This window comes from Ovis canadensis, chromosome 21 (assembly GCF_042477335.2).
Source record: "Ovis canadensis isolate MfBH-ARS-UI-01 breed Bighorn chromosome 21, ARS-UI_OviCan_v2, whole genome shotgun sequence".
Taxonomy (NCBI): Eukaryota; Metazoa; Chordata; class Mammalia; order Artiodactyla; family Bovidae; genus Ovis; species Ovis canadensis.
The window spans coordinates 65,594,360-65,619,321 of record NC_091265.1 but is presented as its reverse complement, the minus strand read 5'-3'; the positions used below and the strand labels follow the sequence as shown (position 1 = coordinate 65,619,321).

General features: G+C 53.4%; 1 protein-coding gene across 1 annotated transcript; it reads right to left on the bottom strand.

Annotated features, from left to right (window-relative positions):
- Positions 1-1,565: 1,565 nt before the first annotated feature.
- On the bottom strand, positions 1,566-3,880 carry ASCL2 (achaete-scute family bHLH transcription factor 2). Its single transcript, XM_069565757.1, has 2 exons — positions 2,565-3,880; positions 1,566-1,972 (listed from the first exon to the last, which is right to left on the bottom strand). The coding sequence occupies exon 1, from the start codon at positions 3,161-3,163 to the stop codon at positions 2,582-2,584; it is 582 nt and encodes a 193-aa protein (XP_069421858.1). The 5' UTR covers positions 3,164-3,880; the 3' UTR covers positions 1,566-1,972; positions 2,565-2,581.
- Between the last annotated feature and the right edge of the window lie 21,082 nt (positions 3,881-24,962).

Below are 24,962 nucleotides of genomic sequence, written 5' to 3'. Positions count from 1 at the left end.
ACGCCTGATACAACAATGTCACTTGTGAGTTAGACAGAGCCTGTGTGCCCTGCTAGAATGTCAGCTCCATGAGGGTGGGGTTTCCTCAGGCACCACCCCATCCTCCGTGCCTGGCAAAGAGAACACGTCCAGCGGAAGCTCTGGAATGATTTTCCGTAAAAACAGAAGCACAAAAATGGCAGCTCTTACCCTTGGCAGAATTTCATCGCCAGTCCCCCTCAGCCTGCCCCTCCCGTGCGCCCCCCACCCCCCTGCCAGCCAACACCCATGTGTGATACTACCCTGCCCACAACCACCTCGTGTCCTAAGAGCTGCATGCCTTTCCCTGGGTCAGAGGCTCGGCGAGGTCACTGACCACGCTGTGGACCCTGGGGAAGGCCGCAGGCTGGCCCTTGCCGGGTGGCCACGTCACATGCCTCGTCTGTCCCTTGGATGAAGCCAGGTCACTTCTGACCCCGCACTCCCCAGCCATAGCTGCTCTGCTGACCCCGCCAAGCCTGAGCCTTGTCAGACCCACCCAGCATGTCTCCCTGCTCACCCGGGACACATCTGCTCTGCCAACACCAGTCGCCCCAACCTGCCCGGGTTCCAACGGCCGTGACCCAACCACTCCCCGCGGGAGGAAGGGGTGCCTTCAGCATCTGAAAGCAGCCTGGGGGACCCCTGTCGGCTCCCCACCCCAACCTGTGCAATAAAAGAGAGCTCTGGGCAGGGTGAGACTTCAAAGCCGCCGAGGCTCTGGTCAAAGGTAGGGCTGAGTAATCACCTCTGAGCTCAGGGAGCCTGGGGAGGCCTCCTGGTTCCTCTCAGAGGAGGCCCTCACAGCCCCCACCCGCAAACAGGTGGGCAGGGCCCAGGCCTCTGTAGCCTGCAGGGCACACGTGGCCAGGAGCCACAGGCGTGGCAGCAGAGGGCCGAGTATGGTGGGCTGGACACGGCCAGACACCTCTGCCCCGCCCTCCCGCAACTGTAGGTCCCTCCACTGCCAGGTGGAGAGCCCTGCCAGGGGTCACCCAGCTGGTGGCGGACAGCGGGGATCTGACCGCAGCAACCTGGACCCCGAGACAGAGGGCAGCCTGGGGGTCCACTGGCCAGACCTCCGCAGGCTGAGCCCTATGCTGGGCATTGCCTCAGAGCCCGACCCCAGTCAGCAGCCTGCAGACCTCAGCGTCCCAGCGGTGAGGCCCCAGCGCCTGACAGGAGCCCCGGGCCCGCCCGGGCCTATCAACTGCTTTGGCAGAGCAACCCCCAGATGGAGGCATGGGGTCCAGGGAGACGCGACCACAGATGTGGGCCTGCTGGGTCCAGGGTCGAAGCCACCACCCTCGCACCCACACGGGACCCTCCCCTGGATCATGGGGGCCTCAGGGGTATGGAGCAGGTACGCCCCCACCACTGATACACAGCACCGGTTTATGTATAGAGCCATCTTCCCTGAAACAGGCTTCCTGAGGCTGGTCTCTCCCCAGCTGGCCGAGCTGCAAGGGGACGCCCACCAGGGACTCTGCCCCAGGGCTGTGGCAAGGGAGAGTTCAGCCAGGTTCACAACTTCCAGGAAGAGGGAGTCGGAGGGAATAAACAGTCTTTATTTCGTTCTAAATCTAAGGGCTCTTTGCACAAAAATAAGCCTTCATACCGCCAGTGTCCCTGAGCAGTTCAAGTGCATGCGTTCGTAAAAAACATCTGCGACGTCATAAAGCCCTCTCCCCTTCAAACCTCCAAGAGTCGGTTCCACAGCCCCAGTCCAGGGGAAGGTCTCTGCGGACAGGGTGGCTGGGGTCCGAGGAAGCTGCCGCCGGGAGGAGGAGGTCAGGCGGGACCGCTTGCACACTAGCCTTGGGTCAGGCTGGATGGCCGGGGAGCGTCGGCTGGATCCCTGGCTCGGTGGTGGCTTGGCCCGCGGAACGACGAACACGGAGGCGGGAGCCTTTCCAACCGGCTGGCTCCGCAGGGGTGAGCGCGCTCCCCATCGCTGGGAGGGAAGGGGGGACAGGCACGAGCGTTAGTGCGGGATCCGGCCCCAGACACCCCGCGCAGCCCGGCCCTCCCCCACCCCCACAAGCGTAGTCGGCAGTTTCGTTCTCGGGGTGGGTTTTGGAGCCCAGGTCTCCGTGGGAGCCTCGGCTTCGGTGTGTGGCCCGGCCCCGGGCGCCGGGCGGGGCGAGCGCTCGGAGCCGGGGTGAGTCAGGGCTCCGCGCCCCGCCGACTCATTTCTGCCACCGGGCCGGGCGCGCAATTTGCAATGCAAAGTCTCTCCGCCTCCCAGCGCCCTAGTCTGCCCCGAGATCCGCAAACACTCGGGGCCTCACCCGCCCCAGCCCTCCGTCTCCCCGCTCCCCCTACGGCGGCGGAGCAGCAAGGGGGAAGTTTTGCAATCCCGGACAAACAAACGCTAGTCTTGCACAGGCTTGAAGAAGTCTGGGGAGGAATAAAGAGGGAGCGAAATCCAGGCCGTCGCTCCGGCCTCGCCGGCTCTCGGGGACGCGAGCGGCGAGGCCGTTGTCTCCACCGCGCCCAGCGGTCCTACCTCCAACCCTCCCTCCTTCCCGCCTCTCGGAGCCTACCTTGCGGGGCCGGGCGCTCAGTAGCCCCCTAACCAGCTGGAGAAGTCGAGCAGCTCGCGCTCCGCGGGGCTCAGGGCGCCCTCACAGCCGCTGTCGTCCGACGAGTAGGCGGAACGCGGCGACCCAGGCTCCGAGCTGTGCCCACGACCCGGGGACGACGAGGCGCAGGAGGGCGAGGCGGCGGTGGCGGGGGTCCCCGATGGAGCGCGGGGCAGGGGGTGGCGCGCGGCCGGGGCCAGAAGCCCCCCGGCCAGCGCGGCCCGCACAGCATCGTGCTCCGCCAGCAGGCGCTGCAAGGCACGGATGTACTCCACCGCCGAGCGCAACGTCTCCACCTTGCTCAACTTCTTGCTGGCACCGCCGTGCGGCACGTGCTGCCGCAGCGCCTGGAACCCCAAGTTCACCAGCTTCACGCGGTTGCGCTCGCGCTCATTGCGCCGCGCCACGGCCGCCGCTCCACTGCCGGGGTCCATCGCGCCCGGCCGGCGGCGGCGGCTGCAGCGCAGCAGCTCTGGGGACTCCGGTCGCCGGCGAACGGCGCAGCAGCCCGGGACACCAGGCGCCGGGGGCGCGGGCCGGGGCAGCGCGCGGCTGTCCATCGCGTCTGCATCCACTCGCCCCGCGCTTCCCCCGAGTCTCTGTGCGCCGCAAAAAGGTGGAGGGCAAAGAACCGAGGGTGGAGGAAAGCCGATCAAGTCTCAGCGACGATCGGGCACTGCGCTGCCAAGACTCCCTGGGGTACGCGACCCCAGGTGGTCCGGGGTCCGGGGACAGCAAGGCGCAGGAGGCCGGGAGAGGGCGGGCAGTGCTCGCCGAGGAGCGTGGGGGGCTCGTGACTCGCGCGTGCCGTCAGTCGCTCGCCAGGTCTTCCTTGAGCGACGCAGGCGGCGCGTTTTTAAATATCTAGATAACCCTCCTCCGCGCCGCCGCCTCCTTTCTCACGCCCTCCTTCCCTTGCCTCCCCCTCGCGCCGCGCTTCGCCCAACCCCTGGCGCACAGTCTGCAAAGACCGAGCGGTGAGCCTCCGAAGACCGCACCCAGTCCCCCAGCAACAGCCCTCAGGCCCCCAGCGCGTCCCCGTTCCCAGCAGGCCCCCAGTGCGCCCCCCAGATGCAGTCCGCGGGTCCCGCGTGCGCACCGCCGCCCCTTCCCCGAAGCTGCTGTTCACAGGTCCTGGGTACGCCCCCCGCCGCTCCCGCCTTTGAGGGGAGGTGTGTCTACCACCGCGGCAGCGCAGCCATTCCGGAGGCGCGTGAGACCCCCGGGGGCAGCACGCGCCGGGCAGCCGGCACCCGCGCTCCGCCCCTCGAGGCCGCGGGGCGTGGGGGGGCTCAGCCAATGGCGGGCCGCCCGCTCGGCCAATCGCGGCGGGCGCGGCCCCACGCCCGGCCCCTGGGAGGCAGCGTGTACGCCAGACGCGTGGCTCCGGGAGCGTCTCTAACAAAGCTGGGCGCCCGCGCGGCCCCGCCCGGCCCCTCCCCGCGACCCGGGTGGGCGCGCTCCCACGCGCACCTGTTCTGGCAGGGCGCCCACCTGTTCTTCTGCGGGGCCTGAGAGAGGGCCACCCCGTCCTCCCGCCAGGGCGGGGCTTAAGGAGTGGAGGCTCGGCGCGCTGGGGCGGGGCGCGGGGCGGGGGGCTGGCTCCTGGGGTGCGCTCCCCCGGGCCCGGCCACCTGCGCAGTCTGCCCCCGGCCTTGCGCATCTTTGAGGCGAAGGGCCTGGAGATTTGCTCAGACTGCTTCGGACCCGGGGGGCAGTCCGCCTGCGTTTCCCCTCTGCCCGTCTCCCCCCGCCCCGCTCTCAAAGCTTCCTCTGCTTTCCATAGTCCCCTCAAATCGTCCTCCCTTCTTGGACCGGTTCCCTCGGGCCGCTCACCCGTGGACGTCTACCCGCCTTCATGACCCTTTTCCCTACCGGCCACCTACTCCCGCGCTGGGATTGGCCGGTGGGGGAAGTCGGGGTGGGGGGGCAGCCGCCTTTCCCTCTGACCGACGGGGGTACCTTTCGGGATTTGAGGGGGCACGGACTTTGGATATGCGCCGTTAATGGGAGAGTTTTGTCCTGCCCCGAGGCCTGGGAAGGCCAGCCAAATGGCTATGCCCTCGGGAGGCCAAACCCAGCAGGTTTTTCCCGAAAAGTGACCAGACCCTTCGGGCCAGGACCCCTGGGAATGGAGGGCGGGGGTAAGGGGCGGGCCCAGCTACCTCGAGCAGACTTACTCTGCTGGCATGGGGAAGGGGTTAGGGGGGCTGGGGCGCCTCCCGAGGATCCCGCAGGGCACCGTGGCGAGGGTTTCCTGCCTGCCTGGTGGCGCCCTCTGGCTCCTGTCCCCATGAAGGATTCTGGCAAGTCTGGTCGGCTTGCCTGCTGTAGGAAGTGACCTGGAGTCTAGCACTTGCCAGGAGCCAGGTGGGTGTGGGGCCCTATTTCTCAGGAAGAAGCTGACTCAGAAAGGACTTGGAATGCGTGCGCAGTCAGCCCTCTGGCCAGTGGGGCAATCCAGATGGGAGTCAGGTCCCTTCAGAGTGGAAGGTCTGGCTCGCCTCTGCAGCCCCTCTCTGGTTAAGAGCTGCCCCCTCCTTCCCTGAGGGTTATTTGGCAAACCCCCAGCCAGATAGGAATCTGCCTGCCCGTGCCAAGGGTGCCAAGGAGAATTCCCAAGTCCTGCAAACAGGGCCCTGCCTGAACCCCCACGGTGTCTCCAGGCCCCGGACAGTCTTGGGGGCTGCCTCTGCCTCTCCCCAGCCTCCTGGGCTCCGGCTTTGCCCCCTCCTGCCTGTCCCCTGCCTGGAAGCAGGAGGGTCATTACCCCGGCGAGTCAGATCATGCCCGGGCCCTGGGGATTAAGCCTGGGCCCCCCTCTGCGCTGGCCTCACGCTCAGCTCTGAGGCTGCGTCACCAGAACCCTGTCTGGATCCCTCTGCGCCATGCTGTGCACAGCGTGGCCCTCATCCTGGCTGTCCATATGAGGGCTCCACGTGGGAAGACAGGTTCCCTTCTCTCTGTGTCCACAGGGCACCGCCCATGCCCAGGCCATGCATGACCCTGCTTCGCTAAAGGGACCTCACATCCAGCAGAGAGGATCAGAAGGAGCTGGCCACTGCAGGGGTGGGCGGTGGCCAAGGGACGGGAGCAGTCCAGGCCCAGCTCTGCCGTTGACCTTGGGAGGCCCCAGCAGCCCGGCTTCCTCTTGCTCCAGGGGGACATGCCAATCCCTGCTCCGGGGTGACTGAGGCTGAGCACTTGCCCACTCTGAAATCACAGGCTCCATGGGACTGGGGTGCAGACCCTGAAAGTGTGGGGCACCTTGGGGACACGTGAGGCGCAGAGAGGCTCTGGGTCCCCCTTCTCGGAGTGATGGAGCTGTCTGGACCCTCTGGGGCCTCCCCTGGGGCGGAACTTGGCCAGGCAGAGGCCGGGCAAGCTCCATGCCTGGGTGAGGGCAAGTGGGGCTGACTGCCAGCTGCCTTGGCCTGGGCTCCTCACTCCTCCTGTGGCCCAGGGCTGCTGCCCACCTCTGTCCACCCCTCCAGGGCCTTCCTCCCTGGCTGCCTAAGTACATTCTCTGGGTCAGGGCACGGGTGGGAGGCAGGTAGCCGATCTGGGCCAAGCCAGCAGCTTTTCCAAGCCCGAAGGTTGTCCTGCAGCCTTCGTGCAGGAGTCCCACCTGTGTGCCCACGTCACTTGGGAGTCCAGAACCTTCTGGAATCCAGGAGCCATGGGACATGAAGTACTTCCAGACGTCAAGCATGATCCCCACCAACGACGAGTCGGGATTCTCCAGAGAAGCAGAAAATATGTAACAAGATTATGATGAGGAACCCGGTGGCTCGATGGTAGAGTTGAGAAGCCCCATGTCTACCGTCTGCAGGAGGCAGACCCAGAAAGCCTGTGTGCTGGTGGGATCCCGTCCAAGTGTGGAGAGCTGAGACCCTGGGGGCCAGTGGTGTGAGCCCCAGTGCAGCGGCGGGAGATGGCAAGCTAGGTGGTCCCAACTCCAGCAGACAGACGGAGGGGGAAGGGCGAATTCCTCCCACTGCATCCGTTGTTCCGTTCAAGCGCTTGCTCAGCGAACTCCGTAATGCTGTCCACACTGCAGTGGGCGCTGATTCTAATCTTCACCCCATCCAGAAACACCCCCCGACACACCCGGAAATAAAGTCTAGTCTGGGCACCTGTGGACTGGGCTGGTTGACACTCAAAACTGATCATCACACATCCACCCCTTGTCAACGCGGCACCTGCACCCAGCTCCTGAATCCGTGCCTGAGCTCCAGACAAAAACAGCAGAAAGGTCATAGTTCTGCCTCGTGTGGCACAGCTGTCCTGCCTACAGATGGAAACACACACCCTCCTGCCCCAGAAGAGGAGGAGGGGGCCTGGGGGTGCGTCCCCCTCCCCCGACACCCTCAAGCACTGCTGTAAGTTCCCAGGCCTAAATGCTGTGGCTTGCAGTCGGGGCATCTTGTGTGACAAGACGAGAGGAAACAGGAGACAGAGATGCACACACTTGCCTCTCCAGGCAGGACCCGACGGCGCCGTCCCAGAACGGAGCCTCCCTCCCCGCACATCCTGCCACTTCGTGTGCAGAAACACTTTAGATGGAGTCAGAGAAATGAGAAACGCAGAAAGGAGACAGTTGGGCAAGACAAAAGAACAGTGCAGCCACTCAAGTCGAGGACGTTTAGTTACGCCTCCAGGGCTACGGATGGTGTTCTGAGCCATGTCCCTTGAGCTGTTCTGCAGGTGCTGAAAACCCCACCAGGCAGGAGAAGTTGACTGCCTGCTGCCTACAAGCCGGCAGAGCCCAGGCTTGTTTGAATCAGAGGTTGATATCGACTCCCAATTACCTCATTGCCAACCAATCAGAAGAACGTCCACAAGCCGATCACTCACCCTGATCACTCATCACTCCCTTCCCTCTCCCTGTGAGTCTTCAGGGAGTTCAGGCCTCCTAAGCGCTAGCTGCCTGGACTCCTTGCTTGGCGCCTGCAATAATGCGGCGCTTTCCTTCACCACAACCACGTTTTATCCGTAGACTGGCTCTGCTGCACGCAGGAGAGCAAACCCAAGTTTGTTTGGCTCCGTGACACAGCAGAAGGGCCGGAGGAGAAGGGGGCAACGGAGGGTGAGATGGCTGGATGGCATCATCGACTCAACGGACTCGAGACTGAGCAAGCTCCGGGAGACGGTGAAGGACAGGGAAGCCTGGCGTGCTGCAGTCCATGGGGTCGCAGAGAGTTGGACACGACTTAGTGGCTGAACAGTAACCATTGAGAAGGGGGAAATAAACACCACAGCTACAGTTCTGGTTTCTATAACCGGTCGTGAGGCTGTGGTCAATATATTAACCACCTTCTCCCACCGCCTGCTCCGTGCTCCTGTGCCTTCAGCGAGCCCCACAGTCCAGCTGGCTGTGGTTCTGTGCTTGGTGGCTGAGCCAAACCTTCGTTCCTAGAGGGTCGGGTCATCAGTGGTCCTGCCTGGGTTGGGCTCCTGTCGTTTTCCCTTGGCCTCAGTCCCAGACCCCCGGCGCCTTCGTGCGCTTTCTCTCCTCCGGTGAGGAGGGAGCAGAGCCCAGCCTCCCACTTTGGGTTCAGGCGCCCCGGCCGGCATGGGGAGTCCCTTCTCTGCCTGTTGATTCTGAGACACGAGGACCCCGAAGTGGCTGGTGAGCCCTAACTCCTGGTTCCGTGGGCTCAGTGCTGTAGCTCCTGGTGGAACTGAGAGCTCTGAGCAGGAGCACGCGTGGTCTCAGGAACAGGATGGACCCGTCACGCCGGGGGCCCACCATTGCCAGTCAGGACCACTGCCGCGTCACCCCTTGATCCCGGGAGCCTCCGCTGAGTCAGCGCCGGGCCGTGGACACTGACTCAGGGCGCATACAGCCTCTTGGAGAACCCGCCCCGGCCCCACAGGGCATTGCCACCTTGCTGGCACTATGACTGAGCCTTCAAAAGGCTATTCCACCGCCTGGCAAGCCAGCTGCTTCACGATGGTGGGGAACGTGGTGAGTTCCACAGGCAGGGGCCCCTCGCCACCCTCTGTTCCCTAATCAGAAGCAACGCCGTGTGGGATGCCACGAGGTGGATAAGGCACGCTGCGATTCGCTTTGGCACAAGCTCTGAATGTGGAGAAGGCAAAGCCGCATCCAGCATGGGCGTCTGTCCCCGTAGGAACAAAACACTGCCTCTTCCACGGTGAAAGCGAAAGTCGCTCGGCTGCGTCTGACTCTCTGCGACCCCTCGGACTATACGGTTCTTGGAATGCTCCAGGCCAGAATGCTGGAGTGGGTAGCCTTTCCCTTCTCCAGAGGATCTTCCCAACCCAGGGGTCAAACCCAGGTCTCCTGCATTGCAGGCTCATTCTTTATCAGCTGAGCCACAAGAGAAGCCCGGGAATACCGGAGTGGGCAGCCTGGCCCTTTTCCAGCAGATCTCCCCGACCCAGGACTCACACTGGGGTCTCCTGCACTGCAGGCGGGTTCTTTACCAAGGAGCCACCTGGGGACCCGTGATGAAAACAGTCCCGTCACTGGATACGGGCCACTCACCCGGGAGCAGCAAAGCCAATCACTCCTGACACGCGGTCGTGGCAAGGAAACTGCAGTCTACTGCAGGTGCCAAGCAAGGAGTCCAGGCAGCTGGTGCCCAAAGGGCCTGAACTCCCTGGAGGGTAAGGGAGGGGGGCTGTGGGGTGGGTGACCAGCTCATGGACATTCTTCTGGGTGGTTGGTGATGAGCTAATCAGAGCCAACATCGTCCACCCTCTGGTTCCAACCCATGTGGGGTCTCTGTGCTGGTGGGCAGCGTGCAGTTAACTTTCTCCACCTGGTGGGGATTTCAGTGTCTGCAAAGCAGCTCAAGGGACATGGCTCAGAATATCATCTACAGCCCTGAAGGAGGAACCCAAGCTTCTTAACTCTGTTTAATGGCTGCCGCTGCTGCTAAGTCGCTTCAGTCGTGTCCGACTCTGTGCGACCCCATAGACGGGGCAGCTCACCAGGCTCCCCCGTCCCTGGGATTCTCCAGGCAAGAACACTGGAGTGGGTTGCCATTTCCTTCTCCAATGCATGAAAGTGAAAAGTGAAAGTGAAGTCGCTCAGTTGTGTCCGACTCTGTGCGACCCCACACACAGCAGCTCACCAGGTTCCCCCGTCCATGGGATCTTACAGGCAAGAGTATTGGAGTGGGGTGCCATTGCCTTCTCCTGTTTAATGGCTAAACTAGTATTATTTTGTCTCGTTTGACTGTTTTCCTTTCTTTCTGCATTTCCTGACTTCTGTGATTAAATTTACTCTTTGGAACTCAGGGAAGGTTTGGGAGGCTGAAGTTTCTCTGCAGACAAGGCATAGTGGAGGGCTCTCTTCCAGGAAGCCCCCATAGCGTCCTGCTTGGTTACATGCCGATATAATTAACCAGGTAGCTGGCTGGCCCCTCTGGGGGATGGCGCCAAATCAGGGGTTTGGTGTTGGTCTCGGGAGACTGGACACTCAGCCTTGGTAAGTGGAATCCATGTTGCTGGACCCGTGCCTCCCCCCATCCCTGCCGCCTTGGCCTCTTTACTCAGCCCACTGCCCGATGACAGGGTGGCTGGGAAAGAGGCTGGCCGGGATCTACAGGCTGGTTCTTCTGTGCACTCTGTTACTAAAATCCTCTGCAGAGTCCACCCTTTGGTGAGCGCTCCTGTGGGACATGAATATTTTCGGGGTTCTTGCCAATCCACATACCTCTTCCCCAAATTCCCTTGTCACCGATTTTCCAGTCATGTTGCTTCTGAGTCCCTACCCACCCAACCGAACCACTGCCCAGAGCACATGGGTCCAGCTATAGCCACTCATCTGGCCATTTCTCCTTCCAAGCAAAGTGCAGGACCAGGTGCACCGCCCAACGCTCTGCTCTCTGGGAGGACTGCCCTTCCCCGTGCCCCTGAGGGATGGCTGCCTCTGGTGGGGGGAGCCTGCATGTCACACAGGACCATCTGTAAACGAGACCGAGGTGCTGCTGCTTCTGTGGGTAGATCCTAGGAAACCACCCCCTTCCCCCCAGCCCATAGGTTCAGGCAGGGAGAGAGAAGGCAGTGTAGCAGGGCTGGGAGCCGTGGGCATTGGAGCCGCTTCTTCAGGTCACTAACCTCTGCCTTCAGGGCCTGCTTGGGCAGGCTCAGCGACATGTCACTTCCATCGGATGGTGGAGTGTTGCCCTACACGCCCAGCTTTCTGGCTTGGTGGGTCAGATAAAGAGAGCACAGTTCATGATGAGCAGGTCACGTGGTAACTTGGTGACCTGTGGTTAGCAGTCTCTGCTAAGGCTAGTAACAGCCTTAGAGATTTTTCTCAAGAGGAGAGCAGTTTTCTAGGGCAGATGGCAAAGTCCTGCTCCCAAATCTTAAGGGTCTGCCCTGTGATCCATCTCTAGGGGCTGCCGAAGACTCAAAGAGCGTCCGTCTCTGCCCTGACACTTCAGGGCCCACTGGACCTGCTGGATCACTTGACTCCAGGAGCGCACAGCCTAGACCTATTGCAGAGCCCCCCACCCCACCCAGCAGTCCTCCAGTCGGTCCATGGGCCGGAGTAGCACGCCAGATGAAGACTACATTGTCTCCATTTCTTGGTTGCAGGAGGGACCAGATGAAATACTCTATCCTTCACCTTAGAAAGGATATCTTGCCACTTTACTGGGCTCTCTAGAAACCTTAATGAAATGGAAGGCCCCTGAATTTTCATTGGTTTTATTTCCTGCCCTCTGATATACAAATGTTGTAAGCCTAGAGTATTTGCTGCTTCTTGCTCAATAGGCTCAAAAATCAGTAAATTGCCATCAGTGTCGTGCACAAGTGCGATGTCTCGTGGAAGGGAAAAGTAGCCAAGACCCCTGTGAATTCAACTGTGACCCAGGGCTAGAGAGTTGCCTTACCCCTGTTGTAGGACAGCGAGAGTGTACTGCTGGCCTTGCCGTGTAAAAGCGAACTGTTTCTGCTGGGCCTCAGGCACAAGGATGAAGGGAACGGCGCCGGTCAGATCCAGGGTTGCAGGCTGGGCACTAGGGAATGTGTGGATTTGCTCAAGCAATGAAACCACGTCTGATACAGCAGCTGCAGTTGAAGTCCCCACCTCATTAAGCTTAAGAGGACCCCCTGTTGTTTCTCCAAGACCCACTGTCTTCTGCATAAGCCGAATAGAATGGGATGTGGTGGGAATCACCAGCCCTTCTCCCCTCCACCCTTCAAGTCTTAGGTGGAGACACTGACCTCTGCAGTCCAACCAGAGCTGCTGGCTGGTGTGCTGTCTTCCTCAGGAGAGGCTGTTCCAGTGGTTTCCACTTGGCCTTTCCCCACATCGTAGCCCTCACTCTACAGTCAGGGAACTGATGTGAGGACTCTGCCAGCTGCTGAGGATTTATCTTCCAGCTGTGCCTTCGGTGAGCCTGATGTGGACAGACCTGAGCTGCAGCGGCCCCGACCCCCTGACCTCCAGGGGACCATCTGAATGGGGGGTCCCCAGGGAGGCTTGGGTCTCCTGGAGTGGGTATGGGTTCAGAGCCAGTGTCTAGGGGCCCCTGGACACTCTCATTATTCCTCTTCCCCGGCTCACACTCACCTGCCAGCAGCAGTAGGTCCTCGGGGAAGGCTGGGGGAAGGAGGGACAGCATCTGCTTCCAGGGCTGTCCTGGGTCCGTCCCCAAGGGGACCTGGCCTCCCCTTCCTTCAAGGTCCTGGGTCTGAAAACTGGCTAAGCCTGGGGCCTCACTGAGTGGCCGTGACCCTCTGTCTTTATGATTCAGGTAGACGTTGCTTCACTCGGCCTAGGACTTCTTCCTTGTCCAGGTAAGAACCCGGCAGGCTTCCCCACCAGCACCAGGGCCAAGCAGCTAAGACCACGGGTCAGCGCAGTCCGACTGTTCTGGCCACTGTCTTGCCCCTGATGATCATCCCAGCCACCGTGCCCACCTTGCTTCCGGCTGCCCCCACTAGGCTCCTGCCAGCCTGGGGTCCAGTGGCCCTGCTCACTTGGGTTTCCCAGTTCAGTGGCCACAGCTCCCACCCCGAGGTCTGGATGGCAGAGGGTGCAGCCCTCTGAGGATGTGGTCCTTGGTGCTGGGGCTCCCCACGGGTGCGCTCCCCACAGTCATGCCGAGAGGGCCTCCTGGGCCCTCCCAGGAGGGTGGGCAGGTCTTACTCGACAAACCCACTCTCACATCCTATATCCCCCAACCTTTGAACAAAGGAGGTAGGCCACCTCCAGTTCGGGCCATCGTGGCAGGCCATGTTTTGGCCCCTGTCCCAGCCAAGCAGCAAGACAGTGAGAGCCCCACCCCCTTCTCCGGAGCAGCAGCAGGAGATCCAGAATCTCTGCTCAGAGGCTCATGTCCACAAATTCGGTCCCACAGACCACATCCTCCAGCATCCTACACCTTCAGCATCCATCTCTTGAGTCCCCTCAGCTTCTGTCTGTATAGATCAGAAGACTCCACTCCCTCTGGAGCACAGAGCACCTCGCCCTGAGTCACACTTGGCCCCTCACCTTTGGGGACCTGCTGGGACTTGAGTCGAGTTATGGATCTAGAAGCCAAGAGGTGGTGAAGGCGCGTCCTGAGGAGAAGCAGCAGCATCCTCCATGGCAACCATCTCCAGGGGACTGTTAGCATCTCCCCAGGCGATGCAGGGTCAACCCCTCCAGACGAAGGTGGGAAGGTTCCTACTCATTGGCACTGGAGAGACTTCTTCCGCGGGCAAAGAGGACTCAGGAGACTTTGAGGGCTCAGGATCCCTCATTCCTCCAGGATCTTCGCACGTGTCCTCACCCCAACACACCGTCTCCTGGTCTTCCTACTTTACCGGTAGACGCCCTGCAAGGCTGGGAGCTCAATTCACATGGTAAATCAGGATGAGATTGGGCATGTGGTTGTCAGGAATCTCGATCTTGCAGCAGGAGATAAGGCTTTCCTCGGGCCATACAGGGAAGCTCTTTATGATTACTTATGAGATTATTTATGACTATGAGGTTATTTTCTGAGATCATCTTTAAGATTATTTATGAGACTCTTGAGCTGGGAATTTGAAACCTCAGACTCGCACTTTTCTTGAACCAGTTTGTCCAGAGGCACCAGGAGACACCAGCCAATGTTATGACATTCTCCAGCTTTCCGAAGATGTTCGAAAGTCTCATCTACAGAGTAGTGCAGCTCCTTGCTTCGTGTGAGTGGTTGATGCGGAAGGTGCAGATATTAATACTTCGAGTATCTCTCTTGCCAGATCCCATCATGGACTACCAGCGTTTTCACTCTGGCTGGAAATAGAGCCAGTGGTGTCTATAAACCCCATCAGGTTAGCAAACTGATCCTAGGAACCTGGAATTCAGAAAATTCATTCTTAACATTCTGTACCCTCTGGCACCACTCTCAGTACCCAAGTCTTTGTTATTGAGAGTTAGGGTTCTCTAGAGAAGGAACCATGAGAGATACAGATTGATCTTGGGAACCTGGCTCACTTGATTATGGGGGCTGAGAAGTCCACCAGCTGCTGTCTGTAAGAGGGCAACCTAGGAGAGCCAGTGGTGAGACGTAGCCCAAGTCTGACCACTGCAGGCAGAAGGTCAGTGTCCAGTTTGAGAAACCAGACAGGAAGCAGAGGGGTCCTCCTACCTCTAGCAGCATTCTGGTCCGGCCTCACTGGGTGGGATGGTGCCCATCCACACAGGGAGGCCACCTGCTCTCCTGCACCCACAAAGCAATGCCAGTCTCACCTGGAAACACCCTCCCAGACGTCCCAGGATCGTGTGGAAGCTGAGCTCCCGGTGATCAGTCACAATGACTCAAACACCCCTGCTGGGAGAACAGACTCGAAGCCTGCTCTGGAGAGAAGAGTATGGTGTTCCCATCTGGAAGAGGGGTGTAAGGCCCTTCCCACCTCGAGGGCTGTGAAGTCCCCACGGAAACACGTTAGAAGAGCCACAGGCCACCCAAGGCAAATATAATGTGAACCTTAAATGTAACTTTGAATTACCTAGTAACCACATTAAAAAAAAGGAACAAAGAAATGAATTTTAATAATATATCCAAATGAATAACATTTCAACATATAATCGATATGAAAGCCATTAAGTAGATAGTTCACCATTTCTTTTCATCAGGTTTGAAAATCAGATGTGTATTTTGTTACACTTACGTTGGGCTGGCCGCGTTTCAAATGCTGAACGCATGGGTGACTCACGCTACCACACTGGGCCGCAACAGGCCCGGACAGGGAGCACCAAGCTGCACTGTAATACCGAATTTTCTAGTCTGTATTTGGTGCTTTGACATCTTGGGGCTCCAGGGACCCTGGAGAGACTGCCCATCCCTGGGAGGGGCTGGCTCCTAGAGATGAAAGCCAGACATGGCAAACCGTCTCAGGCAGAGCACAGACCCACCACCTCCTCTATAGGATCTGACGCTCAGGACCACCAGCCCCTGCCCTCATCATCCCAGATCAGGAACCAGACAGCCAGGCGGGCCCCTGTACCCCGGAGCACCCTGGGATTATTAAAACCAGCCAGCATTAAGCCTGTTCACCCAGCCTTTCCAACTCCATCTGTGGAAACCGCAGAAAAGTCTCCTCTCTGCACTTCCCCCTCTCTCCACCCCCTCTGCCTCCTGACCCAGCCCCAGCATCCCACCCTGCCCCTTCCTCTCAGAAGCTGTAACTGTCTTTTCAAGGCTCACCTTCGGCTCTGCTGGCCTTGCCATGCCTGAATAATAACAACATCTATACTTTAAAACACCTACTGGGGACTTCCCTTGTGGTCCAGGTTCCACATGCCATGTGGCATGGCCAAAAAAGAAAAAAAAAAAAATCAGGGAAATAAGGTATTCATAAAGGTATAAAAATAAAGAAAATACAGATTTCTCGCTGGTAACAAGGCAAGAATATAATTTTTTAAATATATATAGAAAAAAATCTGTTACCCTAGGATTCTATACTCAGTGAAACTATTTTGCAAAAATTCAGATATACAAAGCTTTTTTCCAGACGTTTAAAAGCTGAAACAATTAATCACCAGCAGAACTACACTAGAAAAATATTAAAGAGTGTCTTTCATGAGAATTCTCTGGCTGCACAGCAGCTCTGCTCTCTCAATACAGGGGACGTGAGTTCAATCCCTGGTCAGGGAACTAAGATCCTACATGTCAAATGGGGCAGCCAAAAAAAAAAAAAAAAAGAACATCCTTCATGCAGGAGGAAAATTACATGAGGTGGAATTATAGATGTCCACAAAGAACGCAGAGCATCAGAAACGGCAAATGTATCAGTGTGTGTGAGCTAAGTTGCTTCAGTCAGGTCTGACTCTGTGATCCCGCGGACTGTAGCCCACCAGGCTCCTCTGTCCTCAGGATTCTCCTGGCAAGAGTACCCAGGGTGGTTGTCATGCCCTCCTCCGAGGGGTCTTCCTGACCCAGGGATCGAACCTGAGCCTCTTTTATCCCCTGCACTGGCACTGCCTGAGAAGCCCAACTATGTGAGTGACCGTGTTGAGATTGTTATTGCCTAGACACACCTAAAAATGAGAACGCTAAGTCATGGAACTTCTTGGTGGTCCAATGGTTAATAATCCACCTTCCAGGGCAGGGGGTGGAGGTTCAGTCCCCACGTGGGGAACTCAAATCTCACGTGCCACAGAGCAACTCAGCCTGCAGCCACCCCTGGAGAGAGCCACGAGCCACAGCTAGGGAAAGCCTGCGTGCCACGGCGAAGGCCCAGCACAGCCAGAATAAAAATAAATTTAACGGATAAGTCAGTGTTTAAGCAAAAATGGTAACGACACGGTGTGGGGTTGTGAGATATGCGGAAGTAAATTGCGTGACAACAGCAGTACAAAGGGCAGGAGGGAGGCGCGCAAGAGCTCCTTGTGAGGCTCACACTGTGTGTGACGTGGCATAGTGTCACCTGAAGGCAGATTATAAATTTAAGACATAAACTGCAAATCCTAAAGCAACTACTGAAACAAGACCATGAAGGTCATAGTTAATAAGCCAACAGTACTAGTTAACAAGCCAACAGTACTAGTTAATAAGCCAACAGTACTAGTTAATAAGCCAACCTGAGATTAGGTGCCAGGAACTAACAGCATAATTAAATTACAATATGCAATTAATTTTTTTAGAGCTAGAAAAAGGAGCAAAGAGCAGATAAGTAAAAAGGAAACAAACAGTTGGATGACAGGCCTAACCAAATCAATAATAACCTCAAGTGTAAATGGCCTAAATATCCCAGTTAAAACGCAGATGTTGTCATAATGGACAATAAAGAAACATCTAACTCTATGCTGCCTTTTAGAAATACACATCAAATATAAAGACACAAATATGTTAAAAGTAAGACAATGCTCTTATAGATAGTGGCTAAAGAGGCCCTGAGTATCTTGCGAGACACATCCAGGGCTGAGTCTAAGATGAGGTGAGTGAGGTACTTGCCTCAGTCAGTAATACAAGGAAGCATGCAAGAAACTCATTAATCAAGATAAATAACATCTTATTGCAGTATTTTTAAAAAACACAAATTCAAGTTAAAAGTTCATGCAAGTTAAAATATAAATTTTAAATAAAAATAGGGTTAGTAACAGTTCGATGCTCTGCCAAGATAAGCCCTACTGGGGCCTAAGGAAAAGGAAAAAATTAGCCCCATGGGAATCCTTGATTCAGAGGCACCCAGATGAATCAGGTCCAGTTTCCTTGCCCAAAAAAAGCTGTGAGATAAAAATTTTATTATTTTAAGCCACTAAGTTTGGGGGCATTTGTTAAGCAGCAATGAATAATTGGTACAGATTTCAAAAGATATTCTGTCAAACTAATCAAAAGAAACCTGGAGTCACATCCATTAAGAAAAAAGAAAAATCTTCCCCTAAATTAACAGTACGTCTCAAAGAGATAGAAAAGAAAAAAACTAAGCTTAAATTTAACAAAAGGAAGAAAATAGTAAAGATTAGAGCAGAGATAAATGAAATGAATAATAAGAAAATGATAGAAAAGATTAACAAAACTAAGGATTGGTTCTTGAAAGCATAAAGAAAAATTGACAAACCTCTAGCTAAGAAAAAAAAAAGAAGATAGGATTCAAATGAATAAAATTACAGAAGAAAGAGAAGACGTCACAGCTGGAACCACAGAAACGCAGAGTATCAGGGGGCCACTGAGAGCAGCGCCTCTATTTCTAGAAGAAATGGATAAATCCCTAGAAAGACGCAACCTCCTGACACTGGATCTGAAGAAACAGAGAATCTTAAGAGACACGTGAGCAAGGAGATTAAAAACATTAATCAAAAACCTCCCAACAAAGGACCAGATGGTTTCACTGATGAAAGTTCAGTTCAGTTCAGTTTAGTCGCTCAGTCGTGTCCGACTCTTTGCGACCCCATGAATCGCAGCACGCCAGGCCTCCCCGTCCATCACCAACTCCCGGAGTTCACTCAGACTCGCGTCCATCGCGTTGGTGATGCCATCCAGCCATCTCATCCTCTGTCGTCCCCTTCTCCTCCTGCCCCCAATCCCTCCCAGCATCACAGTCTTTTCCAATGAGTCAACTCTTCGCATGAGGTGGCCAAAGTACTGGAGCTTCGGCTTTAGCATCCTTCCTTCCAAAGAAATCCCCGGGCTGATCTCCTTCAGAATGGACTTTACTACACACTTAAAGAAAAATGACTGCCAAGTCTTCTCAAAATCTTTCAAAAATTGAAGAGAAAGGACTACTCCCAAACTCATTTTAGGAGATCACATCACCCTGATACCAAAGCCGGATCAGGAAACTACAAGGAAAAACAGCTTCAGATCAACATTCCTGATGAATATACAGTCAAGAATTGTCAACAAAATATCAGCAAACAAAATTCAACCCACAGTAAGAGGATCGTACACGATGATCAAGCGGAATTCATCCCTGGGGTGAAAGGATGCCTCAGCACACACAAGTCAGTCAATGTGACGTACCACATTAACAGAATGGAAGATGGAAATGATATTCTTCTCTCAATAAATGCAGAAAAAGCAGTTGACAACATTTTTCCATGATGAAAAAATAAATAAAAAAACTCTTAACAAAGTGGGTATAGAAGGAGCGTACCTCAGCATGGTGACGTCCACATATGAGAATCCCACGGCTAACTTCTTACTCAATGATGAAAAGATGAAAGCTTTTCCTCTAAAACCAGGGCAAAGACAAGGGTGCTCACTGCCGCAGCCCTACTCACAAAGTACTGAAAGTCTTAGCCAGAGCAGTCAAGCAGGAAAAGAATCAAAGACAGCCAAATCACGACAGAAGAAGTAAAACTGCTTCTTTTTGAAAATGACCTGAACTTATATGTAGAAAACCCTACAGATTCCACAAATCAAAGACAAACAAAACAGAAACGGTTATAACTCATCAACAAATTCAGCGAAGTTGCATGGTACAAAATCGACATACAGAAATGAGTTGTATTTCTATACACAAACTCATCACAAACTGTCAAAATTAATTCAAAAAGAAATAACCAAAGTAGCTTCATATCTATTTAGTAAACTAAATTTGTAGTTAAGGGAAAAAACACTGTTCAAAAAACCTCCAAGCTTAGATAGAATAGCTGGTGACTTGTTTCAAATATGTAAGGAAGAAATAAAACCAATTCTATCTAAACCCACTAAGAACAATTAAAAAGGATGAATACTTCCCCATTCATCCTATGACGCCAGCATCGTGCTGACACCAAAGAGAGACAAACACGAGAAAAGAAACTACAGATATTCCTCATGAACACAAGAGGCAAAAACCCAAAGAAAAGCTTCGCAGCTCAAATCCAGCAATACAAGTGGGGAGCAATTCTAGAAAGGCAAGCTTGTTCAACATTTTTAAAAGTCAACTCAATTAAGCGACAACATTATGTTTCAAAATAAAAGCCATATCATTATTTCAATAGATTCAGAAAAAAACATTTGACAAAATCCAATAGCCATTCATAGTTTTAAAAGTGCCAGCAAACTAGGAATCAAAGGAAACTTTCTCAGCCTAATAAAGGGCCTCAGATTTAATGGTGGAAAACTTGTTGATTCCTCCCTAAGATCAAAAGTAAGACAAGGATGTCTCTTGTCAAGAGTTCTGTATAACATTGTTCTGAAAGTTTTAGTTGGTGCAATATGGCAAGAAAAAGGACCCAGCTGAAAGTGAGAGCAAAATGTTTTAATTCATAGAAAACACAGTCATCAATGAAGAAATCTGACCAAATCTACAAAAATAAAGTGACAGAATTCATTTTCTTTGGTTCCATGATCACTGCAGATGGTGACTGCAGCCACGAAATAAAAAGCTTGCTCCTTGGAAGAAGAGCTATGACAAACCTACTCTAGTTTGGTTCAGTCGCTCAGTTGTGTCCAATTCTTTGCGACCCCATGGACTACAGCACTCCAGGCCTCCCGGTCTATCACCAACTCCTAGAGCTTGCTCAAACTCATGTCCATCAAGTCGGTGATGCCATCCAACCATCTCATCCTCTGTGGTCCCCTTCTCCTCCTGCCCTCAGTCTTTCCCAGCATCAGGGTCTTTTCAAACGACTCAGTTCTTCGCATCCAGTGGCCAAAGTTCTGGAGTTTCAGCTTCAGCATCAGTCCTTCCAATGAATATTCAGGACTGATCTCCTCTAGGATGGACTGGGTGGATCTCCTTGCAGTCCAAGGGATTCCCAAGAGTCTTCTCCAGCACCACAGTTCAAAAGCATCAAGTCTTTGGCACTCAGCTTTCTTTATAGTCCAACTCTCACATCCGAACATGACTACTGGAAAAACCATAGCCTTGACTAGACGGACCTTTGTTGGCAAAGTAATGTCTCTGCTCTTTAGTGTGTTGTCTAGGTTGATTATAGCTTTTCTTCCAAGGAGCAAGCACCTTTTAATTTCATGGCTGGAGTCACCATCTGCAGTGATTTGGGAGCCCCAAAAAATAAAGTCAGCCGCTGTTTCCCCATCTATTTGCCATGAAATGATGGGACCAGATGTCATGATCTTAGTTTTCTGAATGTTGAGTTTTAAGCCAACTTTTTCACTCTCCTCTTTCACTTTCCTCAAGAAGCTCTTTAGTTCTTCTTCACTTTCTGCCATAAGGGTGGTGTCATCTGCATATCTGAGGTTATTGATATTTCTCCCAGGAATCTTGATCCCAGCTTGTGCTTCTTCCAGCCCAGTGTTTCTCATGATGTACTCTGCATATAAGTTAACTAAGCAGAGTGACAATATACAGCCTTGATGTACTCCTTTCCTGATTTGGAAATAGTCTATTGTTCCATGTCTGGTTCTAACTATTGCCTCCTGACCTGCACACAGGTTTCTCAGGAGGCAGGTCAGCTGGTCTGGTATTCCTATCTCTTGAAGAATTTTCCAGTTTGTTGTGATCCACACAGCCAAAGGCTTTGGCACAGTCAATAAAGCAGAAGCAGACGTCTTTCTGGAACTCTTTTGCATTTTGAATGATCCAACGAATGTTGGCAATTTGATCTCTGGTTCCTCTGCCCTTGCTAAAGCCAGCTTGAACATCTGAAAGTTCATGGTTCATGTACTGTTGAAGCCTGGCTTGGAGAATTTTGAGCATTACTTTGCTAGCCTGCAAGATGAGTGCAACTGTGCAGTAGTTTGGGCACTCTTTGGCATTGCCTTGCTTTGGGATTGGAATGAAAACTGACCTTTTCCAGTCCTGTGGCCACTGCTGAGTTTTCCAAATTTGTTGGCATATTGAATGCAGCACTTTCACAGCATCATCTTTCAGGATTTGAAATAGCTCAACTGGAATTCCGTCACCTCCAATAGCTTTGTTTGTAGTGATGCTTCCTAAGGCCCACTTGACTTCACATTCCAGGGTGTCTGGCTCTAGGTGAGTGATCCCACCATCATGATTATCTGGATCATGAAGATCTTTTTTGTACAGTTCTTCTGTGTATTCTTGCCACCTCTTCTTAATCTCTTCTGCTTCTGTTAACGTGAACGTGAACGTGAAGTCGCTCAGTCGTGTCCGACTCTTAGCAACCCCATGGACTGTAGCCCACCAGGCTCCTCTGTCCATGGGGTTTTCCAGGCAAGAGTACTGGAGTGGATTGCCATTTCCTTCTCCAAGGGATCTTCCCAACCCAGGGATCGAAACCGGGTCTCCCACATCGTAGACAGACGCTTTACCGTCTGAGCCACCAGGGCTTCTGTTAGGTCCGTACCATTTCTGTCCTTTATTGAGCCTGTCTTTGCATGAAATGTTCCCTTGGTATCTCTAATTTTCTTGAAGAGATCTCTAGTCTTTCCCATTCTGTTCTTTTCCTCTATTTCTTTGCATTGATCACTGAGGAAGGCTTTCTTATCTCTCCTTGCTATTCTCTGGAGCTTTGCATTCAGATGCTTGTATCTTTCCTTTTCTCCTTTGCTTTTCACCTCTCTTCTTGTCACAGCTATTTGTAAGGCCTCCCCAGACAGCCATTTTGCTTTTTTGCATTTCTTTTCCATGGGGATTGTCTTGATCCCTGTCTCCTGTACAATGTCATGAACCTCCATCCATAGTTCATCAGGAACTCTGTCTATCAGATCTAATCCCTTGAATCTATTTGTCACTTCCACTGTATAATCATAAGGATTATATTCATGGATTAGGAGAGCCAATAGATATTATCTTCCCCCACATTGATCTAATCTTTTTTCGTTTCTTCTTCAATCTTCTTTTTCTGTTTGTTTTGCTTGGTTTTTGTTTTTTTCTTCTCTGTTTTTTTACAAACCCTTATGTCAAGGGCTGACTGTCAGCAGATGGCAGCGAGGGTGCTGCTCTGGGTCTGCACAGAGCCGGGACCGGGAAGGACGTCGTCTATTAATGATTTAGAGCCAGGTTCCCCACAAAGGAGCAGCGCACGACGGGCGAGGGGGCGGCTGCCTTCATGTCCAGGGGGAAGGGCTTTCTGCACCGAACCCCCGTGCCGACGCACAGCAGGGCACACCACTCTGCTGGAGAGACGCGGGCAGTGGCCTGCTGTTGGGGGCCACTGGGGGCTGCTGGGGACTGGCTCTCCGAGGCCAACCGAGGCTCATGTGGCCCTGCCATATCGTTCCCCATGGGTGCACGTTGATCTATAGATCTGATACAATCTCCATCAAAATCCCAGCAGATTTTTTTTTAAGTTGACAAACTTTTAAAATCCTTGTGTTCTTTATAACTCAAACTAATTCATCTTCATGCCTTGATTGGTATTTTATCTGTGAATGTTTGGAAGTTATCAGGTTAGGATGAAGCACATTATAATTTTTACCATTAAAGTTAATGGATTTCTTTTCACACTTAATGGCTTTTCACTTCCCAAAAGGACTGTCATGAACAGATTAATATCTCTAAGCATGGAGCAAATGAACACAAGAGTCTTTCTCCAAGCTTTCTGTTCTCCAGCTTCATCTGGGTGACAATCCCATGCCATTTGGGGTTTTCCTATTAGGCTCCATCAGGTTGCCTTCATATCAGACATGGCAAGGCCCTCTTTCTTGTCCTTTTTATTCAAAGCTGATCTACCTACTCATGGACCTTTATACTTCAGTATCAACATTCAAAAAACAAAACTCATGGCATCTGATCCCATCATTTCTTGGCAAATAGACGGGGAAAAGTGAAAACAGTGACAGATTTTATTTTCTTGGACTCCAAAATCATTGTAGACGGTAACTGCAGCCACAAAATTCAAAGACCCTTGCTCCCTGGAAGAAAAGTTATGACCAACCTAGACAGCATATTAAAAAGCTGAGACATGACTTTGCAGGCAGATGTTCACATAGTCAAAGCTATGGTTTTTCCAGCAGTCATGTATGGATGTGAGAGCTGGACCATAAAGAAGGCTGAGTGCTAAAGAACTGATATTTTCAAATTATGGAGCTGGAGAAGACTCTTGAGAGTCCCTCAGACTCCAAGGAGATCAAACCAGTCGGTCCCAAAGGAAATCAGTCCTGAATATTCATTGGAAGGACTGACACTGAAGCTGAAGCTCCAATGCTTTGACCACCGGATGCAGAGTCGACTAATTGGAAAAGACCCTGATTCTGGGAAAGATTGAGGGCAGGAGGAGAAGGGGGTGAAAGAGAATGAGATGGTTGGATGGCATCCTGACTTAGTGGATGTGAGTCTGAGCAAACTCCGGGAAACGGTGAAGGACAGTTGGTATGCTGCAATTGATGGAGTCGCAAAGAGTCAGACACGATTTAGCAACTGAACAGTGATCCGCATTAGAGTACGTGCACCAAGTATTTCACACTCCCAGCTGAGACGCGAATCAGGGTGGCACTGGATAAGTTTGGGTTAACTTCAGGAGGTTTTACATTTTTGTCATATTAAGGCATTTCTACAAGAAATGTCTGTCTATTCACTTCAACAACCTCCACCAGGGTCTCTGAGCCTAGAATTTAGCACAGGGAAGCCTGGCGCATTCCTGACCCATGAACTTCTAGCTGCTCCTGGTCTTGGTACAGGTAGAGGTGATGTCTCGTACACTGCTCTGTCTTCCCGTGGGTGATTTTTCCAGGCGTGGAGAGCAGATCCTTGGTCTCTCCCACTTTCATGCCCCTTGCAGCAGCTTCTGGAATTTATGTATCTTATTGTTTGAGAACCTTGTTGCCAGTGTGGGTGTTACTGTGGCAAACATTCTAAATGCTCTGATGTTTGGTGTCTCTGAAAGTGTTTTTATTCCACTTTCACATTTAAGTGATAATGATATCCTGGAAAGTCCTCTGTGAAAAGTTGTTGGTCCTCTGAACTTTCCATACTTGACTTCTCCTTGTGCCCAGCACTGCTCTTGAGAAGAACCATACGAAGCTCATCCATTCAGGCCATCTTCAGGTTACTCGGGAACGTTCCAGAACTTTCACCTCTGTGTCACTATGATAGGAAGAATCTAGCTTCTTCCTTTTCATCCTGTTTGGCCCCTGAGAGCTTTTTGTCGTGTTTCTTTCCTTCTGAGGTACTTGATTTGGTTACGTTTTCAAATATTTCCTCCTGCCATTTCTCTTTCCCTCTGTGACTCCTCTTGACCAACTAGCTCGTGTTCATTTTCCCCCCCTCACGCTCAGGGTCCCCTCTGTTCTGATAGTCCATTTCACAGCATCGCGGTGCTAATTGACATAGGTGTAAATCACCAATCAACGCTAAAGCAGCGGGTAAAAGTGGGAATAGCGGCAGGATATTTTCAGTTTCGAGGTTCCTCCCTACAAAATTAAAATCACAAAGAGCAAAATATCAACTTCACCCTGTAAAGTAACTGTAAACTGGTGACTTACATTTAATCCCCTGTTAAAAGGTAAAACCTCCAGGTGGTCCTCTCGTGGCCATGTGGATAACTGGGACCACGTTTACCTGCTGCCAGCGCCCGGAGAGCAGGGGACAGCTCGTGTGACTCTG

Coding starts and splice junctions, on each gene's coding strand:
- ASCL2 (XM_069565757.1), bottom strand. CDS start 3,163: ATGGACAGCCGCGCGCTGCCCCGGCCCGCGCCCCCGGCGCCTGGTGTC.